Source organism: Arvicola amphibius, chromosome 6 (assembly GCF_903992535.2).
Source record: "Arvicola amphibius chromosome 6, mArvAmp1.2, whole genome shotgun sequence".
In the NCBI taxonomy this organism is placed as follows: Eukaryota; Metazoa; Chordata; class Mammalia; order Rodentia; family Cricetidae; genus Arvicola; species Arvicola amphibius.
Window position 1 is genome coordinate 8,752,224 of NC_052052.2, and position 15,920 is coordinate 8,768,143.

A 15,920-nucleotide genomic window follows, 5' to 3' on the forward strand; every position below is an offset into this window, starting at 1 on the left:
AGAAACCCTGTCTCAAAACACCAAAAAAATAAAAACAAAAAAAAAAAAAAAAAAAAAAAAAAAAACCCAACCAAGCAAACAAACAAACCAAAACAAAACTCTAGAGACATGTTTTTATGAGTAACTCTCTGGACAGTTTACATGAGTTACATTAGTTTAAATACATTACTTCATTTACCACATATTAGTTTCTCCATAATATCAGTGTTTTTGTTTTCATTTGGTGCCTTATAAATTTCCACAAATGTGTAAGTTAAGACCCAGAGTATTTAAAATAGAACAGTAGAGACCGTTGATTTAACCGTTCCGCAGATAGCTGTTCCCAACTGCAAGATGGCTGGCCCATGAGACTCCCACACCTGGGTTGTGGCTCTCCATCCTGGTCTTTTGGCTTTCCTCGTGTGAGGCTCAACTAGGATGCCCATCAGATTAATGGCGGGGTGCCAGAAGGCAGAGGCTGAGCCTCAGTTCCTCCTCAGGCTTTGGCCCAGAGGATTCACTGTTTGTCTCTGTCCAGGTACGAGCCGCTGATGCTGAGAAAGCCAGACCGTAGGCGCAGCACAACACAGACATGGAGCTTCCGGGAAGGAAAATTGACCTGTGGCTTGCATGGGCTGGTTGTTCAGGTCAGTTGCCTTTGACACCGTCAGTCACAGCGCTCAAGGGTTGTGCTTTCTTCAGAACAAAGTCTCACCGTATGTTATACATGATGATTTATCCACTGGGAAGAATGAGCCAGAGAGCATACTGCATTTTTGTTAAGGGTAGTCAAAAAACTTTGGCTGTGCATCTTTGTGTTGCTACATGGGAAATAGTCTTTTCTTTTTTCTTTTAAAAGATTTATTTTTAGATATGTTCCTAATTGAAATAGATTCACATCACTTTCCCATTCCCTTTCTCTGCCCCAGCTACCTTTTCTCAAATCCCTCTCATGCTCCCCAACTTTCAAGTCGATTTTTCTTTGATTATTGTTACATGCATATATACATATGTATGCCCACGAGTGTATATAAATGCAACCCATTGAGTCCATTTTCATTCTTTGTGTATATTCCTTTTATGGCTGACCACTCTGCATTGAATAACTGGTATAGGTGTCTTATCACTAGGGGTGACCAGTTCTCCTCTCCGCAGTCATTTGTTGCTTGTAATTCTTTGTCTAGGGGTGGGACCCTCATAAAACTTTCCCCCTTCCGTGTTGGCATGCCCATTGATATTTCCCTGCTCCTGTCCTGTTTAAGCAGCCATTTCTAAGATTTTCACAGCAGGATTCATGGCTCTTATAATTCTTATAATCTTCTGCTCCCACAGCTTCTTCATCTATGGCTCAAAATTTATTTTATTTTAATTATGTGTATCTGTGCGTATCTGTGTGTGGGTATGTGTACACCAGAATGCAGGCACCTGCAGAGTTCAGAAGAGTCTATCAGATTCCTGGGAACTGGAGCTATAGGTGGTTGAACGGTACTCAACGTGAGTGCTGGGAATCGAACTTGGCTCCTCGGCAAGAGCAGCAAACTTGTTTAACCTCTGAACCGTCCCTTTAGCTCTATAGGATGTGTTCTTAAAGGTGATAGACTAAGTATGTTAGAAGCAGCTGTCCTGAGTGATGACTTTTTTTTTTCTTCTGTTCTTGGTGATTCTGAACTGTTTTTCCCTGGTAACATAAATTACCTATGTACTTTTTAAAAGAAGGTTATAAAAAAAAGTATCTGTTAAAAGTCTAATGCTAAGATGGGTACTTAGATGGGTAAAATGTGGGAGCTAGGCATGAGCTGTGCATCATCATCCTACTCATCGTTGTGGTCCTCTTCCCTCCTCCTCATTGTAATTGCACCACTTTGCCATATCCATCCTTTAAACCTCCCGTATCTTCCCCTTGCTCTCTTTCAAATTCACACCTTCTTTTTCTTTAATTGTTAAATATGTGAGTACATGCACGTGAGCGTGTGTGTGTGTTACTTGTATGTATATGTTTTCAAGGCTGACCATTTTGTTATTATATAACCAATTGGTTATGGATACATGTTTTTGATTTTGCATATTGCTACATTCTTAGTGGTATCGAAGTTAGTATTTTATTGTAGCAACTAGCAGTCTAGACTGCTAGACATTTTTATTTGTCCTCAAATCAGCCAGTTTGTGGCTTAATAAGTTTCCAGGGACTTTATCAGGGATTGAGATTTCTGCCCTTTCTTTCTTTGGGTTGGGTATGGGCCCCTGCATCTGAGGTGAGCAGGTGGGAGGGAGAGCATCTGAGGGAGAAGCACCACAGTGACTGTGTGCAGGTCTGTCCACCGTGAGACTCACTCAGAGATCTACAGTGCAGCAGCAGGCCCTGGACAGTGAGTGTTTCTCTCCCTGGTGGAATCAGGCTGTTCTCTCATATGGTGGTGCATAGAGCCCTAAGAAGCCTCTTCTGTTTGCTGAGATTTATTTTCTTTACCTCTGTGGCCCTGAGCTTTTCTCATCAAAGGCCAGCTGCTTACTTATGTGAAGCTCACATCTGGAGTGGATTTGGGATTTTCAATTAGCAATACAATTCAGACTTCTAGAGGCAAAAGAAGGTTTGCTATAATTGGTGGGTTCCGGGTCTGACCCTGACTTTACTTCTAGTTTTTTTTTTTTAAAAGCCCATGTAATTCCAATTTTCGTGGAGCATTTTCCTCCCGCCCAAATCCCTTTTTAATGTTTGTTGTTTCCTGTATCTGTCCACCACGTCTTTGCTGTGAATGTGTTTTAGTTAGGGAACTGGGTTTGTTTTATTCCTATGCTAAATACAGCAATAGAAGGCTTGCAAATGGTTTTTGACCTACCCTTTCCAGGTTATGTATATACTTTTTAAACTAACCCTTATGAAAAGCTTTCCTTATATTGAAGCCTGTCCTATACTCAGAACTTAGAATGAACGAAGATGGGTGGGCATGGAGGTACCTACAATCCTGTCAGGAGATGATGAGTTTGAGGCTGCTCAGGCAACAGAGTAAGGCCCTGTTCTGAATACTGAAACAAAACAAAGAGAAAGAATTGAAATATTTCTTCTCTTTAGCTATAGTGTGTCCCCACGGGCCTCACCCTGTCAACCTGCATGTTTATGGGGAACGCAGCAGGATTATGACTTTTGCTAAATGTGTTCCAGTGCCGTATGACAGTTGAGATGTGGCACCGACTTGGCTGTTTAGCCATCAGCCTGGGAAACTTTAGCTCTGGAGCTGGCTTTTTAATTGGAAAGCTGAGTGATTAGTGATCAATTTTATAATATTTAAGGGTTTTTTTGGCAACCCTCAATGACAATACTCAAAGAAACAAAACTGATTTTGGCTACTTAATAAACTTATTTTCAGTGACTGAGATTTATTATAAGGTGGAGTAAAAGCAATCCACTTTGTTTGTGGGGTTACCTCCTACTCTGTATGTGTGTAACCTGCCACATTAGTGCAGTAAATGGACCTTGCCATTTTACACACCCCACCACTCTTTTAATCTGTTAGACACAAACTGCGACTCCCCAAAGGAGAGTTTCAGTTCATTTGTCTCCAGGTACTATGTTGAATTGTCCAAGTCTCTGCTATGACCTTTTCTTTACTTTAATGTCTTTTAGGCCAAAGGAGGACTTTCCGGATTGTTTGATGGAGCTGAAGTTGTTCTTGGTCCTGACTCATCTGTTGAGCTGTTAGGACCAGTTCCACCGGAACAACAGTTTGTTAACCAAAAGATGAGGCCTGGTTCTGGAATGTTATCCATCAGAGTCATCCCAGATGGACCAACTCGAGCACTCCAGGTAAGAATTAGGACTGACAAAGCCATGTCTTTTCCTTCCCAACCCCATGGTTAAGTAGTTATTAAGTGTCCTCATGCTGGATGTGGGCTGTGCTGTCCTCCTTTGTAAGAAAGGCCTGGGTCTCCATACCAGAGTTGTGTGGGAGCTAAAGTGGAAGTGAATGGAGATAGAAGGATAAACAAAGTCTGAAAAGGCTTAGGAATTAACCAGGCATGGAGGTGACTTCTCATACTCAGCACTCAAGAGACTGAGGCAGCAGGATCACTTGAGTTCAAGGCCAGCCTAGGCTACATCAGAAGTGTAGTATAGAGGCCACTTGGCCACTTTTTTGGCCTCCTAGACTCCTGAAATAACCACATAGAAACTGTATTAATTAAATCACTGCTTGGCCTATTAGCTCTAACTTTTTATTGGCTAGTTCTCACATCTTAACTTAACCCTTTTATTATTTTATATTTTACCGTGAGGTCCGTGGCCTACTGGCAAGGTTCCAGCATCTTTGTCTCTGGCTGCAGTTCCATGGCTCCTCTCTCACTCTGCCTCCTTTCTCTCAGCATTGTTTAGTGCCCCCCCCCCCCAGCTACCTCTATTCTGCTCTGCGCAGGCCCAAGACAGTTTTTTTTTTTTAATTAACCAATGGTATTCACAGCATACAGAAGGGAATCTCACATCACAGAAGAACTTTATCTCCAAAGTATAAGAATTTAAATAGATAAGAAAAATACATAGTGGGTATTCTCAATATAGTTAACTATTATACTAATATTTTGAATAATTGGTGTGTGACCCCCTCATGAGAAGAGAGGAGCTTTCCTAGCCAAACAAACAAATACAGTGCTGTGTCATGAAGCGAGGGGTGAAGGGGTGTAGAAGGGACTGGGAGTCTGAGGCTGAGGGAGCTTCCTACAAGACACAAGACTCAAGCTGAGCACTAAATTAGTAAAAAGGGTGAACTTTGGGGAGAGGGCAAGGCAGAGGAGCTTTGCTATGATGGGCATGCTCCCACGGAGGGAATTTGCTGAGCAGCTATTGGAACTGGTCAGCATTTCAGCTGCTGAGCATGTGACAGTAAGCGGTCTGGTTTTTATTTTTGGTTGTTTTTTGAGACAGGGTTTCTCTGTGTAGCTTCAGTTATCCTGAAACATACTCTTCGACCTGGCTGGCCTTTAACCCAGAGATCCTCCTGCCTCTGCTACCTGAGAACTGAGATTAAAGGTATGTGCCACCACTGCCCGGCTATATGTATAGATATTACAAGGGGTTTATTCGAGTAGCTTATAGGCCATGGCCTGATAATCTAATAGTAGTTGCCTTCTGCAGAGAACACCAAGTCTGATAGTTGTTCAGCCATGAGACTGTATGCATTCAGTCTACATTGTAATCCTGAAGAAGTAGGGTCTAACACCAGCGAAAGAATGCCTCCGCAGTAGGATAGATGAACTTGCCAGCAAGAGTGAGGGCAAGGCAAAAAGAAAAATTTTCCTTATCCCGTGTCCTTTCATATAGGCTGCCACCAGGTGTGGCCCAGATTTAGGGTGGGTCTCCCACCTTAAATGATTGAGTAGGAAAACCTCCACAGGTGTGCCCCAATACTTAGGTTTTAGTTAATTCCAGATGTAGTCAATTTGACAACCAATATTTGCCATCATAGTCATATAGTATTTGGGAAGCTGATTAGGGAACAGACTGGCCTGTGGCATATGGTAGAAATAAGACTAGAGACAGGATTGGGACCTGAGATTCATACTGAAGCTGGAATGTTTTGTTCAAGGCAGGCAGGAGTCAGGAGTTGGTATGAGGATGATTTAACTGTGATAAGTGCATTGGCTACAGTGTTGGAAAGACTGGAGGCAGAGAAAGTCCAGCTAAGAGCCTTCAAAGGTGTGATGATCGGAGATGGTGCCTTAGGTCAGGGTGAGCGTGTGAGGGGGAAAGAAAATGCAAAGGAAGCTGATTGGTCAGTGACTGAATGTGGGATGAGGCTTGAGGCAATGTGGCCTCCAGGTATCTGTTCTAGGTAGCAGGGAGGACAAGGGTCCATACCACTGAGCCAAATGCAGAGTAGACTTGAAGAAAACAAGTTATATTGTCACTTGCTGAGCTAAGGTAGCCTCATGATTCTAAATGATGATGCCCAAAGCCATTGGGACTTCTGCTCTGAGACTTAAGGCAAGATGTGTGCTGGAAATACAGAGTCACCAGTCAGAGTAATAGGGAGCTGAGGGAAATAAGACAGCGGAGTGCTGTGTGAGCATTCTGATACAACGCATCATGCTCCACACCACAGTCTGTAGTACCGCTTTACAGAGGGGTACTCGTGGCAAAGCAGGCGCACTGCAGAGACTGGCCTGTGCACACCGAGGCCTTCCCGCACTCTATGAGGTCTGCTTGTTCTCTGTGGGGCCTGCCCGTGCTCTGTGGGGCCTGTCCTTGCTCTGTGAGGCCTGTCCTTGCTCTCTGAAGCACCAAAGTGTTTAGCTGAATAGAGTGTTATCTAGATTCAGAATTGTACCTGCTTAATTATTGCCTAAATCTTTTCCTAGCAACCTGAGGAGCCATTAGCTTTCCATAGGTTTCCTAGGCATATAGTGAGTGACTCTTGACCATATAGTTGATATGGAAGTGTGAGCTCTCTTCTTGTTCTGTTTTGATTTCAGATAGCAGACTTCTGCCAGCGGAAAAGTGAGCGCTCATCATATGAAGTGGAGGAACTTCCTGTTACAGAACAGGAGCTGCGGAAACTGAGGAATCCAGACACACAGCAGGAGCTAGAAGTAAGCTTCCCAGTTTGTTTAGTGCATGTGCATGTGTGTGGGCGTGATGCCACAGCATGTGTGAGGTCAGTGGGCAGCTCGTAGGAGCTGTTCTCTCCTTCCACCTCACCCACTGAGCCATCTTGCCTCTTCAAGTAGGAAGTTTTTTAAATGGTTGCAGATAAATTTTCTTGGTCATCAGTTGGTTGAGAATTTGCTCTGTGATTGTGTGAGCGCTGAGTGTGAGTGTGGGATGCTGTTTCATGTGTTTACTGTTAACACATGTGTTTATGTCATGTGAGTGATGTCTGGAGCTTACATGGAATCACAGAAGAGCAGATGTTGCTCATGTGAGGTGACAAAAAGGAGGCCACACGGTCCAGATGTCCATGGGTTTAGAGAAAGGGATCCGGATTTCCCGCCCTCTCACTCAAGTCCCTATTCCTTTCTCTTTGTTTGCGTTTTGGGAGGAGATTGGTAAGTTTGAAACCAACATGAGACGAGCATGAGGAAGCATTCCTGTTTGATCGTGTTGATAGTGTTTAATCAAATGCCTCTGCGGAGCCATGTTGGGTGCTGTAGATGTGGACAGAGTAGCCCAGAGGAGTTCACATTGCAAACTGGGAGAGAGAGTCTAAAACAGTCACTCTGCTGTACTACACAGCATCTGTGTGTGCTGGGTGCTGGGTGCTGGGTGTGCTCCTCAAATCCCTCTGCCATTCTGACCTGGCTGAGGAATACTACAGTGGAAGGCTTCCGGGGGGATGAGGTCATTTGAGCCAGGTACCTAGTGAGGCTCTTTAGTGCTTTTATGCTCTTCAAAGGTAAAGAGCAGGAATTGAAAACCGGCCCTGTCTGTGTTCTCTGGCTGTGAGCACTCCTATCATTTCCTTTCAGGTGGTTGTGCGGTTAGAAGGTGGAATTGGTGTCTCTTTGATTAACAAAGTCCCAGAAGAATTGGTCTTTGCAAGCCTTACGGGAATCAACATCCACTACACCCAGCTGGCAGCTAGTCACATGCTTGAGCTCAGCATACAGGACGTGCAGGTACCAGGATGAGAGTGCTCAGATCAACTGTTTGGTTAATGTTTTGGAAGAATTTTTTAAAATTACTTTCAATTATGTGTGTATCTGTATGTGAATATGTACAAATGAGTGCTAGTGCCAAGGGAAGACAAAACTGTCCCCTAAGATCTGAAGTTAGAGGCAGTTGTGAACCGTTCAATATGGGTGCTGGAAAGCCCACCCAGGTCCTTTGCAAGAGCAGCAAGCGTGCTTAACTACTGTGCCATCTCTCCAGCCCCTGGAGGAAGTAGTTTGTGGTCTTCACGAGACTCATTCTGGGAAGTAGCTTCCACCTCAAAGTGTCTCACAAATTCTCTTTGTTTTTGAGATGGGCTCTTACTATGTAGGCCTGTAACTTGCTATATAGCTCCAGGCTGGCCTGGAGCTCACAAAGAGCTGCCTGCCTCTGCCTCATGAATGGCATCCTCAAAGGCATGGTCATTATGCCTGGTGACACAAATATAGATGAATTCCAGATATTCTAGCTGCTGACCTATAAATAATCTAGATGACTAATTGGGGTGGGAGGTGCTTGCACAGTATATATGTGTAGGTCGGGACAAAGTCAGTTTTCTTCTCCCTCCGTTACCTGGACTCAAGGACTTGAACTTAGGTTGTCAGGCTTGCATTGTCAGGCCATGTGACCAGCTTCAGGTTTCCCTTATCATATTGGAAAAAAAGACAGTCGTGTAGCCATCTCCTGGAGGAGATGGGGGTCATCGTAGGGATAAACAACAGGGTCTGACTTCTACATCCAGGCAAGATGGGATAACTGAGACTGGCTTTCGAGATAAGCCCTAAGTCCACATAAAATAACAGCAGCTCCAGGACACTGAAAATCAGACCAAAATGGACAGTAACCCATGAAAGATGGAAAATAAGAGAGGTGAACCTTATAACTGAATTAGCTTGAGAACTTTCCAGGCCATGGTGCTGAGAGAGGAGGCTAGAACAGGCCTGCAGCGTGGAAGCATAGAGAAGACAACTGAGCATCCATAGGGACTGACAGCTCAGTAGTAGTGATGTACCTGTGTGGAGAGGGCTGAGGTTTCGCAGAGTGCCAATCTGTGCGAGGACACTTCTCATCCAGGAAGATCTGAGGGAGCAGATTGAGAACTGCACTGGAAACCCCAGAACAGTCTCAGCTCTCCATGGTCTATTGGCCCCCAATTGAATGCTACTCTGACCCGGTCTTGAAAATCATGAATGGAAAATCTGGACGGATCCCAGGAAGTTGACTATGTCCCCAGCAAGCCTCATGATGTATTGGAGTGCAAACATGTCCAGCACCCAACAAGGCAAAGCTGACAGGCTCACATCCTGTCAGCAACTGCCATGTGTGTCGCTGAGCAGAGCATCACACTGAGGATGAGCGTGCTTTCAGGGTGGATCCAGCACTAGCACAGTCGCTAGAACATAGTAAAACTGCACTGTTATGGGAACTGGAGGTTAGTATCTTTGGAAAATTCAGTAGCGACCCAGAAAATAAAAACTTGACTTTAAGAAATGGAAATTTCAATGGATGTATATAGCACATAAGCTGGATGGGGACTCCATGTGACCTTCCATGCCCATGGGCTCCTTATCTGTGCTAAACTTATACAGGTTTTTCTCCTTATCAGTGTTTCCTAAACAAAGAATAACAACCGATTCCATACCACTTACATTGTATGAGGCACTGCAAGCCATTTAGAGACTGTAAAGAACGCAGGTGGCTATGTGTAGCTGTGTGCAAATACCACACTGCTTTATAGGATAGAGCATTCATGGGTTTTAGCATGCAGGGCATCTTGGAACCAACTCCCTGCCACTATGAGACATCATAGTCAGGTTATGCAAAGCCAGCAGTAAAGTGAATCATGGCTAAACATATTATATACAAAGGAACAAAGATAAGATGACAGCTGGGTGGTGGTAGTGCACACCTTTAATCTGAGCACTTGAGAGGCAGAGGCAGATGAATCTCTGTCAGTTTGAGGCCAGCCTGGTCTACAGAGTGAATTCAAGGACAGGCTCCAAAGCTACAGAGAAACCCTGCCTTAAAAAACAAACAAACAAAAAATGACAAAGATAATAACAACAAATTTCTTGTTGGGAAAAATGCAAGTGAAAAGATGGTCAGCAAATGTCCTGAAGTATTGAAAAGGGGGCAAAAAGCTGTCATTCTAGAAACCTACTCCCCAAAGAAGTATCTTTCAAAAATCAGGGTGTGTCAGCCAGTGTTCTGAGCCAGTGAGAGAGCATGACCGCGGCAGCGTTCGTGGAAGAAAGTATTTGCTTGGGGCTGGCTTCAGTTTCAGAGGGTCAGTCCATTGCCTGCCATCGTGGTGGGGATCATGTGACACACAGGCCGACACGACACTGGAGAAGTAGTTGAGGGTTTTATATCCTAATCCTCAGACATCAGGCAGATAGTGAGACTGGGCCTGGGTGGGCTTTTAAAACCACAAAACCCACCCTCAGTGACATACCTCCTCCAACAAGGCCACACCTGCTAATCCTTCCCTGAGCTGGGGACCTGACATTCAAATACAGGTACCTATGGGCATCATTTTCATTCAAACCAACTCAAAGGGTGAAGTGAAGATGTTCTTAGACATAGAAACGGTGAAGGGTTTATTATCACCAACCACAACCTCCAAATGCATCAGAGCGCGTTACTCAGCAGACAGAAATAGGTGCTGATGGGATTTGAATCAGCACCAGCTAGAGAAGAAAACCTCAAGTGGTGACATGAACAACATGGCAAGGTAGGCTTCTCAAGGCTTCTCCTGAGGAGGCGTAGCGGCTCCAGCAAGCATGCCCACACTGCTGTGCTGTCTATGTCACATGTCAGTGTAGAACGTTTAACAGCAGTGGTGAAGTCTGCAGGGAAGAGATAGTGGTGCAGCGTGCAGCACTTTAGTGCATGAAGTGGGTTGATGTCATCTAATGGTGGACCAACACATTTACTTAAATACTGCAAACCTCCCAAAAGAATAATAGTTGTATGTAATCAATAAAGTGGAATAATTGCTTAGTGGATCCAAGAGAAAGCAGAAATAGGGAAGATAACATGTGGGATGGATAGCAAGCCATAGCATGATGGCAGACAAAAGCTTAATGTTGCCAATTTATTGTCAGTGTAATCAACACCGAGATAGTCAGATTGCATAAAAATGCAAGATCCAATTGCCGCCCACAAGAAACATACAATAGTACGACCTATAATCAGCACAGAGACTGAGGCAGGAGGATTGTGTGTTCAGGGTCAGCATGTGCTAGTAGTGAGACCCTGTGGCCAACCCCCATCCCCACCTGTTCATTAGAAAGACACAAATAGGTTAAAAGGACCTAAGGGAGGGGGGAGCACTACACTTTTAACTAGTCTCGAGGAAGGAAATTGGAGTCACACTGATTAATGTCAGAACAAAGAAGATTAGCAGAGATAAAGAAGGTAATTTCCTAATGATAGGAGAATTAATTAATCAGGAGGACATGACACATGTGCACACTGATCTGCCTAATCACAGACTCCAGCCTTCTGACATTGTGACACCATGTCATCTCCAGAGCCTCACTCGAGAACTGTGCCGTTGAGTTACAGAGAAAGAAACCGCAAAAAGGAAAAAGAGAAATTGCAGAACGTTTTAATAAGTCTACAGTTTCATGTCGTGCTGCGTTTGCAGCTGTTCTGAGCTGTACATGGCTCAGAATCTGAGGATTGAACACCTGATTAGAACTATAAAATAAGTCGAAAAGAGCTTGGGAGATGGCTTGGTCGATAAAGGTGCGTGCTGTCAGGTCTGTTGAGAACAGACTTCCACGAGGTGTCTCTGACCTACATACACATACACGCCAATTAGTTGCGTGCTCAGCCTGGTGTATGCAGTGGTGAGCAAGAGACCGGTCTCAAACAAGGCATGAACTGACTGCCCCCGCAAGGCTATTCCCTGACCTCCACACATATGACCCCACAAATATACCATACACACCTACACACATACACAGGCACAGGCTTAAAAAAATTGAAGGAATGCAGTAAATATAAACAGCAAGGGGGAAAAAAACACTAAGTGATTGAAATCCATGAACTAGAATCTATGACAAAGGTAGAAAAAAATTAGTAAAATCAAAACATTGTCTTTGAGGGCTGTGGAGACAGCTCAGCCTTCAGAACTTGCAGAGGAGCAAGGTCTCTGCTCTCTCCTGTCTTCAAGGAGTTTGGAGTGAGGGAGAAACATCAATAGTGCACCTATCTGGCCTTGGTCGGCTTGAGTACCTGCTGCTCTTCACTTCTCCACCAGTAAGCTAGGGGCAGTGTGCTGAGGCCTGCACCCAGGAGTCATGGCTATGGTGACCAGGATAGTGGTAGGCACTGCAGGTTGTAATACATGTGGTGACTGGTTTTGGATATGACAGGTCTACTCACCTGATGCATTAAGAATTTTTTTTTAATTTTGAAATTTATTTTTAATTGTCAAATAAATTGTATCTATTTATTGTGTCAAATATGAAGTTTTAAATATTTATATATTATACAGTAGCTATATTGAGCTAACTTCTTAGTCTTTACCTACCTAAAAAATATGAACTCTCTTTGTTATTTCTATTCTTATTATGTTATTGTCAACAAAATTTTTATTTATTTTGTGCATTTATATGTGTGTATGGTACAGTGTGTGTGTGTGTGTGTGTGTGTGTGTGTGTGTGGGTAGGTGAGGGCATGACTTGAGAGAATTGGTTCTCTCTTTCCACCACCTAGATACTAAAGATTAAACGTAAGTCAGCAAACGGCTATCTGCTGAGCCATCTCTCTGGACATATTATTTTTGAGACAGGCTTACTGTTTAGTGCAGTTGGCCTCAAGTTCTCAGGTCTCCTGCCTCCCCTTTCCTAGAGCTGGGATTATGGGTATGTACCACATTACCTGTCATCATCGCTGCTGGTCTTGGTTGAGAGTGTGTGTGTGCTGTTGCTGTAAGTGGCAGATTGGCCAGGAGACTCTGAGTAGCCTACATAGTATGAGATACCAGCCTAAGGGAGCAAGTGACAACTAAGCAGCTTGTATTGTTTTTGTTTTGCTGGCCTTTTCTGCCCCAGGTGGACAACCAACTCATTGGAACTACGCAGCCCTTCATGCTCTATGTGACCCCCCTGAGCAGTGAGAATGAGGTTATTGAGACAGGCCCTGCTGTGCAAGTCAATGCGGTGAAGTTCCCCAGTAAGAGCGCGCTGACCAACATCTACAAGGTGGGCTGGCAGGGAGGCTGGGGCGATGGCATGTAGAGGCACACTTGCTGTCTCACAGCAAGGTTACAGGGCAAGCAGCAGCACAGTGCGTGCACAAAGGTGGCTCTCAGGGCCGAGTGCCTTTTCGTGGCAGTCTTTATCCTTAGTTGTGGTTTCACTGCCCTTGGAGCTGAACCTTGGGTCATACTGAACCCGCGGAGGCCAGGGTCTCCATTCCTGAGGGAAGCAGTGCCTTGTAGGCCGCTGTGGAGGTACTTCTGAAGCAGTGTGAGTGGTCTGACCTTGGAACGGACAGCATGCTATGTAAACTGCTATGCTTGGACTTTCAGCAGAGAGGTAAAAAGAAGAGCTCTCTCTGAGCTAGGCAGAGGCCAGCTGTGATGGCAGAAAGCTGCAAAAGTGGGAGCCCTCTTTCTGGTCCTTTGTCACCAGTGCTGATGGGACCAAGCCTACCTCACTGGTGAGGCCCTGGGGACCAAGCATAAAGGTGGCAAAGTATCCACTGAACACCAGACTTCTGTTCACTGTAACAAGGCAAAGAGAGGTGAGCCACATGTGGTTTGTCATTAAATCACACAGGTAAAGAAGCCATGAGCCAGGATCTTGCTTTGCTGTCCAAGCTGTTGTACAACTCCTGAGCTCAAGCAAACCTCTTGCCTCAGCCTCAGCAGCTGGAGCTATGTTGTCACTGTGCCTGCCACGCTGGGTCTGCTCACTGACACAAAGAAAAGCTGCTTTAGCTCTTGCCTAAAACCAGACTTTCTTCCTTTCTAGCATCTCATGGTCACGGCCCAGAGGTTCACAGTACAAATTGAGGAGAAACTGCTGCTCAAGCTACTGAGTTTCTTTGGCTACGACCAGGCAGAATCAGGTAAAGCTGTACACTCTACACTTTTGCCTGAGATTGGTCCACAATGGTGTGTTAGTCTGTTATGCACAGGTAGTTCCTAGACGCCAACCACACTGGCTGTGCCTCCTAGCCTGAGCTAGCAGGCTCAGGTTTGCAGTTCTGCAGCTCCCTTCCAAAACTGCTTGTGTTTGAGTTAGGTCCACAAACTAGGCAGCCCCGAGGGAGTCGTGGGATCCCTGAGGGGGTCAGGGTTTCCTGGAGTGTCTAGCAGCTGGCTAGGAAGCAGTACTCCCTCCTCAGCACTTGCAGGTTCTGTTCCTCTGCTCTCTCATAACAGAATGGTGACAGCCATTTAGCAGGCCACTTTGTTTATGAAACCAGCTCAGGGCCAAGGTTCAGAAATGACTTTTTGGCGGTGGCTTTGGTTTAGTTTGAAAAACAAAAACTGGCTAACCTCACTTGTTGGCTTTTGACATCTGCGCCCCTGTGCCTTAATGCCATTACAAAGGTTTCTTGTCGCTGTCCACTGGTCTTTGGAGAGGGTCAGATCACTATCAGAAAGAGGACATTTCCTGCAGAGCTGGAGGGCGAGTTCAGCGCTTGTCGCCTTAGCCTCTTCAACACAGCTCTTTCTCCTGCCCTTCCTTAGGGCTACAGCTGAGAAAGGAGCCAATGGTGCACACTTTTCAAAAGACTTTGTGTGTGTGTGTGTGTGTGTGTGTGTGTGTGTGTGTGCGTATGCATGTGTGCCCTGTGTGTGCAGGTGCCTGTGGAGGCCAGAAGAGGGGCTCAGATTCCCTGAAACTAGGGTCATAGGCGCTTGTGAGCTGACCAATATGGCTGCTGGGAAGTGAACTCAGGTCCTCTAGAAAAGCAGTAAGCACTCTCAACTGCTAAGTCATCTTTCCAGCCATTTGACCAGCTTTTATTCTGTTTGTTTTGAGATAGTCTGTCTCTGTAGTTCATGCTCAAGCTCACAATCTCCCATGCCTTCATCTTTTAAAACTTAAACTGAAGAAATGGTGGTAAAGAGGCTTTTGTTCTTGTCACTAGAGGAAACATGTACATACAGACCCACAATGTGACAACAATATTTTCCTATTTTTACTCTAGATTTAGAGGTCAGCTTTAAATCTTCAGCACCACAAATAAATAGAATGAAGCTTTAAGAATATTTATTTAGTCTAGGGATTTTACTCAGTGGTACAACATGTAGGTAGCTTGTATGAGGCACTGTGCTGAGTCTTTGGGCCTCAAAAAGAAAGAAAGTAAAGAAGAGACAGAGACAAGCATTTCGGAGGAAGAACAAGGCCCCGTCGACATGTCTAGTGCTGTGCTTTCAGCTTTGGTCTGAGCCCAGTTTGTTAGGAGTCCCATAGCCACCTGTGTGCCCAGCAGCCAGGCAAGCAGGCAGCATTCTATCTGGTTCTTTCCCAGGAGAATTCACTTCAGGTTTCATGAGTCACACTTTTCTTGTAAGTTCCTCTTGGAATTCTCTACAGCACTGCACAGAGGACACAGAGGACTCGGGCTTTCTTGACCACCTTGTCAGCCTTCCATTACTTGTCCTCCATTGTAGCCAGTTCTGTGTCCTGGGTGTGGAAGGCAGGTGTCCTTTGGAATATCCTTCAGCTCTCAGCAGAAGTAATGGCAGCTTTGACTGGAAATGTGCTAAGTAGCTGTGAGCATTCTCTCTGGCTTTCCTCTGGAGACACAGGAAGCCAAGGGAACCCTGCTGCCTGAATGGATGCTCTGCATCCTCCCATGCAAAGAGTGCCTTGTGGTTCCAGCCCATGTCCCTCCCTCATACTCAGGGGCTGACAAATAAAATTCTGCCTTGACTATCCTGCTTCTGAGACTTGCACTGCTGAGGAGGATGCTACTGTGGAGGTAGCTGTCCCAGCATCTTCTCAGGAATGTGTTCTTCATAGCAGTGCTTCTGTTGAGAGTGTCCTCTTTGGTTCAACTGTTCTGCACTCTAGATTTATATGGCCTGGATCATAAGTACTAGTAATGACAATAATTCTGGAAAGTCTGTGGCCAGCAAATTAACCTGTGACCTTTGACTTTTCAAGATCCTGTGTGCTAGGTGGCACAGAGTCATAGGTTAACAAATGAAGCTAACCTAATCCAATATACATTGGATAACCCATATACAACCTGCTTTTATATATAGAAATGGCAACTGGATACTGTTTGCAATGCAGAGCCCAAAAAAACTAGGAAAGTGAGATTGGTG

The 15,920-nt window shown here is 44.9% G+C and overlaps 1 protein-coding gene across 8 annotated transcripts in view; it reads left to right on the forward strand.

Annotated features, from left to right (window-relative positions):
* Vps13d (vacuolar protein sorting 13 homolog D) overlaps positions 1–15,920 on the forward strand; it is a 220,483-nt gene that overhangs the window by 126,142 nt on the left and 78,421 nt on the right. For 7 of the 8 annotated variants that reach the window (XM_038335369.2, XM_042055363.1, XM_042055364.1 and 4 more), the window contains 6 exons: positions 518–626; positions 3,602–3,781; positions 6,439–6,555; positions 7,432–7,581; positions 12,682–12,831; positions 13,606–13,702. In XM_038335369.2, the coding sequence (XP_038191297.1) occupies positions 518–626; positions 3,602–3,781; positions 6,439–6,555; positions 7,432–7,581; positions 12,682–12,831; positions 13,606–13,702 (803 nt within the window). The remainder of the gene's footprint in view (positions 1–517; positions 627–3,601; positions 3,782–6,438; positions 6,556–7,431; positions 7,582–12,681; positions 12,832–13,605; positions 13,703–15,920) is intronic. The other variant, XR_005285964.1, reaches the window with a different exon arrangement.